At 49.1% G+C, this 6,000-nt stretch overlaps 1 protein-coding gene across 2 annotated transcripts in view; it reads right to left on the reverse strand.

Annotated features, from left to right (window-relative positions):
* SLC14A2 (solute carrier family 14 member 2) overlaps window positions 1–551 on the reverse strand; it is a 65,490-nt gene extending 64,939 nt beyond the window's left edge. For both annotated transcript variants that reach the window (XM_070453039.1, XM_020870977.2), the window contains exon 1: window positions 372–551. In XM_070453039.1, the coding sequence (XP_070309140.1) occupies window positions 372–551 (180 nt within the window). The remainder of the gene's footprint in view (window positions 1–371) is intronic.
* Between the last annotated feature and the right edge of the window lie 5,449 nt (window positions 552–6,000).

Consider the following 6,000-nt stretch of genomic DNA (forward strand, 5'->3'; position numbering starts at 1 on the left):
GAGTTGGTAGCTAGCCATGCTGCCTTGATGATGCTGGGTCCAAGGAGTACTAAAGGCTTGCTTTGAAAGCAGGCTTCCTTTTGGAGACATTAGGGTAATTCATGGAGCAGATATAAGGGGAAAGATTTGGGGAACAGGTTGGAAGACTTGTAAGTGTGTATAGAGTATGCATTCTCTACTTGTGCTTAAAATCATGTCACACACAGAGTTACATTTTCCATCTAAGGTCAGGAAGGATTGACTGTAGATGTGAGCTGTATTGGGCGGGGGAGAATCTCCCCCAGTGTGACAGTTATAGGCATTAGGTCACACATGCTCCACCCTTCCTCCCACCCCCACCTGGGAAACATCCTGGGAAGGACATTCCTCACCTTTTCTTCAGGCATTTCTAGAAGAGGCAGGGCTGGGTGTGCATCCTGGGAGTTGGGGGGACAGCTTGGGCTGGGAAACTCCAACTCGTAGAGTTTGTATCTGCTGGAAAGAGGCTCTGCCAGGAGAGGGCTGCTGTGAGTGTGAGCATCAGACATCTCTTTCAGGCTTTGGCTGCTCATTGGTCATGCAACTGGTAAAAGGAAAGGGAAAGAACAAGTGAGTCAGGATCGAGCCCTAGGGACTTGGCTGAGGCTGGATGGGGGCCCCAGGAGGCCTGAGGTCTATTCTGACACAAGGGACCTACTGTTCCAGTCACTTGTGCTACTAAAGGGGCCTGGAGCCATTCCTCCACCAACATGACCTGTACTGTTCAAAATCTACCCATTCTTCCAAGTCCAGAAGAAGGTCCATTTCTGCTGTGCAGGTTTCCCTTACCACTCAGTAGGAATAGATCTCTTTTTTTCTGGTCATTAAAATATTTTTCCTCTATCTTTCATATTGCTGATGGTACTGTTTTTAGTTGCACATGCATTTTCCCCTTTACGTACATGTAGATCTGGGTTTCCAGCTGGGGAGGGTTCTAGGAGAAGTTCATTTTCTTAGTTCCCGTGCAGCCTATGTTGCTGTCTGTTGGCCTGCAGAGCCCTTCTCTCCCCTCTGCCCTCAATGCCCTTTCCAGCTTCTATTTCCTCCCCCTCCCCGGGAGCAGCGGGCGGCTCTTGTGTGACCCACTGGAGGCTGTGTGCACTGATTCTTCCTCCACGTGAGACACCTTTTCCTTTCATCACTGGGCCAGGGATAATGCCAGGGCTTGGTTTTGGAACAACGTCTGCCCAATGTCTTCAGTTTCCACTTTAGTCTGGCTGTGTCATGGAAGTTACACTTTTTTCCTCTTGCTTCTGCCATTCTTTTTTGGTCTCCTCCAGCTCAGTTACGTCTTATCTGAATTTATTGTTCCTTTGGGGGGTGGTTTGGGTCTGCACAGAGTTGTATCTCAGTATGATCTAAAGTTTTCCTCATCGGTCCCTGCTGCCGTGGCTTTATCTCCCATCTATGTACCTACGGCCCCCAAACCTAACCTTTGCAGCCTAGCTTTGAGAACTGGATTCGCAGGTTTAATTCTTTACTTCATAGAAGCTTAGACTTAATACACTGAGACAATTCCTAATGTTCCTTCCTGAGTCTTGTCTTCCCCTCTCCAAGGAGCCCATCCCAGGAAAATTCCCCCTTCCAAATTTCTTCTTTAGAAAACTCAGGAGTCAAACTCCATACTCCCTTCTCCTCCACTCTCCAATCCAAAGCTATCTCTAAAATATACCTTGATGTCCAGTATCATCATTGAGTTACCATCTCCCCTTGCCACTTCTCCAAATAACTGCCAATTGCTTACTCCCACTTCTTCTCAGATTTCCCCTCCAGGCTATGCCCCACAGCAGTCAAATTTGTCACATTAACATTCAAGTCCATTCATGTTTCCTGCTTAAATCCCTCCAATGGCTACAGATGGAAAACCACATCCTTAACATGGTGCTCAAGCTCTATATCACTGACTTCCACTGTGCTTTAGCCTGTCCTGTGCTTCTTCTACCCCTCATTTCTGGACCCCACACTGGCCTCCATTTAGCGCTTTTTACCTCAGAGTCTCTGCAAGTGCTGGTCCATTTGCCCGGAAGGCTTCTCCCTAGCCCTTTACCTGGATAACTCCTGCTCTTCCCTCAGTCTTTAATTGTCACCTGTTGGACAAGCCTTCTCTGATGGTCTGCTGTCACATGTTCTCATGGGGCCCAGTATTTTTCCTTATACTGTTGTACCTCTTAGCTCCTAGCACAGAGCCAGGCACATAGTAGGTGTCCAATAAATAGTCAGTGAAGCAGAAAAGGGAAGGAAGAAAAGGAAGAAAGGATGGAAGGATACAGGTAACTGCTAGAGTGGGGTAACTTTATAAATCACTGTGGGTCTCAGGTCTTGAGAACTTGAGGGGCCACCCACTAGTCCTGCACTTCAAGGCAGAACTGCCGAACTCTGCCCTGTCTAGGGCCTGTCCTCATTCCCAGGAATAGCTCATTGAAACCATGGCTGGTTTTTAGCGTTGGTCTGCAAATATCATTCATATATGACCAGCTCTTCTTTCTGGTGCTTCCATAAGCTCAGGAAGAGGCCTTTCCTTCCTGAATGCAGGTGGAATTTCAGTGAGTTTCAGACGGCCCTGGAGGGGGCATGCTGGAAAGGTTTAGGAGAGCGGAAGCCGGCAAGCCAGAGAATCTGTCCCTTCCCAATGCACTCTCTCCCTCTGGTGGCCAAGAGGTGACACAGCATGGTATGAATCCTTCCAAGTCATCCAGATAAGTGAGGGGCGATATCTAGACACGTGATCTTCGTGACACTATATACCTGGATTTACTAGAAATGTTCTGGAAAGAACTTGTGTTGAATTCAGTGTCTGTGAATTACATTAAAAATCCAGTTGAAAATTACTTCCTTTCCCAAGCATATTTCCCTGAATCTAAGATATTATCAACTGAACATTCTGTTATTATTTTGTGTCTTACCATGAAAGAAGAAAATGCTGCCAATTAAAATTGCAAGATGCAGTCTGATTTAATAAATGTTAAAATATGAGAAAGATGTATATTTTTTAATCAAGGACATATGACAAAAGTCATAGTGATGCAACTCAAGTAGACCGGAATAGGAATTATTTTCTAACTATGGGACGTCAAACATTTATATATTTTTTGATGGAGAATCTGTGTATACATCATGAGACCTTGAAGAACAGGGCCTATTACTGTGTTGATTTCTGCATTTGCATTGCTCAGCAGAAAGCATGACACATAATAAACCCTCAATATAAGTTTAATAATTATGGAAAGAATGAATGATTACACAATGGAAGTACTCTCCAGAGTCTTTCCAAAAAGGCTCTATCTTCTCTTCTTTTGAGTGTCTCAAGGGCAGTTAATATTCCCAATTACAGACGGAGAAGTCAAGGCCCAGAAAAGCAGACCAAGAGTTGTTTCTCACATGGATGTAGCTCTCTGCACTCTCTGAAGCAAGCTTGCTGCCTTGGGATGGCAGCTGCTGGGAGGAGAGACCCAGGGAAACCGGCAGCTTGCTACAGAGTCAAGATTAGACCCAGTTTCCCACCCTGGGCTCCTTCTGTTACTCCAACCGCCTTGTAGGGCACAGCTGGGGGAGGCAGAGAAGGGGGGCCACCCTTCAGCCTGGGGCCAGGCCCTCAGCCCAGTGTCCTATTTCATAAGCCCACATAACCTCAGCAGGAACAACGTGATTGCATCTCCTCCGGGGAACACAGCGTTCCTTTGCCATGGGAATGTTTATCCTACTCAAATGGGGGAATTTTGGCTTTGGGGTAGGGGCGAGACATGCAGCAAAAAAAGTCTTGTAAAGAGAAGGTCAGTGTTTGGAAAGAGCACAGGCTTCGGAGGCTGAGATGCCCAGCTTCACTCTCTTCTCTGCCACAAGGTGCGGTGTGGGTCTCTGCTTCTCCCCCTTTAAAGGGTTCTTAGGACAGTGAAACTGCTGACTTGGTTTTTGGCGCATAGTAGGCACTCAGTGACTTTTCAGTTTCCTCTCTTCCTGTGCTCCCAAGCTGAAGGGAAAGATGGCTAAAGCAATCCGATGAAGTGCAAGCTGGCTGGTCTGAAACAGAGCGCCTTTCAGAAGTTTCCACAAGGCGTCGGCCACTTGTTAAAACTGGACAGGGAAATGGCTGCCCGAGCCACGTCCCGTCTGAAGGCGGCAGGCCTCAGAGCCCATTCCCAGCTCCGCTCTGAGCCAGTCCATTAAACCTGCTTCCAAGAACACATAATTATCTGCTTGGCGTGAGAATGCTCCCCTTGGCTGCCTGTACCGCCTCCTCTCCCTCAGAAATGTGGACACAAAGGGCTGTTTGCATTGGCCTCCTATTTCTCCCAAGAGTTGGACTCTCCAAGTGTTCCCGCAAGGGGGCTCCCCACACAGACTGGGCCCTCACCCCTAGTTGTGAAGATGCTCCCTGTTGAATACCTACTGTGTGCCCCTGGGCTTCCCAGAGAGGGCACAGAGCTGCAGAGACAGGGAGAGAGGGAACAGACTGTCCATGTGGGGGCAAAGTGGTGGGGTCGGGGGCAGCGTGGGCACAGGGGCTGCTGGCGGAGCCCAGGGCAGTCCCCAAACCTCCCACCACTGGCAGAGACCAGCCCAGGCTTTCATGTCAGGACTTGGTTGAACCAGCAAGAGGGAGGTGAACACTCCAGCCAAGGAAATGCCTGAAAACAATACACACCTGGTTTGTGCCAGGAAATCCCCATTGTGGGCCCTGCTGGAGCAGGGGGCTGCCCGCAAGGAAAGATGAAGCTGGGTGTTAGAAGCTAGACTGCGAAGAGTCCTTAGTCCATATATCTGGACCCAAGTTCCCTTCCCAACACAGGAAACATGGCGCCCACTCTCCTGTACTGAGTTTGAAATTCTTCTGGCTCTTTTCTCTAAGAGACAGTTTCTGGTAGCAGTGCAAGAACATGCCCCTGCCCAGTGGGAAGAGGCTGCACCCTCCCTGGCACATTCCTGCAGTTGCGAGAAGAACCTGCAGCTGGGATGGAGGGGGGAGCTTCTTGAGTTTTTGATGTGATTCAGTGCACAGTCTAAGAGCCCCCTCCCCGAGACCTGTTGGGTTTAAATCTGGGGTGACCTTGTCGTGGGGGGGTGAATATCAAATGGTCTTACATCATCTTTCACCCAACTGAGTTACTGAGGTTGCAGAGTTCTGGAGAAGGAGAAATGATTAGTAGGTTTCATTTATTGACTTGATTAATTTTTCCTAAGGCTTTGCAATTGATGTGATTATGGAAAAGGAGAGTTTCCATAAATTTTTAGAACCTTAGGAACTAAAGGTACATCCTAATGCTTCTCTCAAACAATGAAGGAGCTGAGTGCCTCTGACTGTTGGCAGGGGTCCCATGGCCCTGTGAGGTGGGCTGTTCTGACTGTGAACAGCTCTGATTACTGGAAACCCTTGGACACATGGAGTTGACATCAAGCCCTTTGGGTTTTACCCATCATGGGTTCCAGTTCTGTCCATACCGTGGGCATGGACACATGCCCTTCCTGTCTCACATGAGTGCACTTCAGATGTTGATTCCAAGCCTTCCTTTCTCTGGGAATGGACCTTTGGTTTGGTTCACCGTTCAAGGCCCCAGACTCTCTGCTGTTCTGATTCAGTGACAGAGGGACCAAAGGCAGGGATGTTACTCATCCTTGCTGAGTCAGGCTGGTTCCTGGGCCAGGGGCACTGGGGTGATCTCTGAGCTGGTGGATAGCTGCTGAAAGGAAGAAATCAGCTGTGCGGGGCTCAGTGGATGCGGGAATGGGGACAGAATAGGCCCATGGGCTGTTGGATCATCCCCAGGGAGACCAGGGAGGGGATAAAGCCAGAAGAGGCCTGGTCTCTAGACAGATAAGCTGGGGAAGCGGGGAAGGGGCCTGGACGGCTGCAGGGCCAAGGTGAGAGGTGCCTCTCTCAGGGCAGATTGTGTAAGAGGTTGGCTGAGCCCTCCCTCTTGTCAGGGGCGGCCCAGGGCTTTTCTTGGCAGCTCCAGCCCAGTGAGTCTGATGTGGGCTCAGAGGAGC

This window comes from Odocoileus virginianus, chromosome 22 (genome assembly GCF_023699985.2).
Source record: "Odocoileus virginianus isolate 20LAN1187 ecotype Illinois chromosome 22, Ovbor_1.2, whole genome shotgun sequence".
Classification (NCBI taxonomy): Eukaryota; Metazoa; Chordata; class Mammalia; order Artiodactyla; family Cervidae; genus Odocoileus; species Odocoileus virginianus.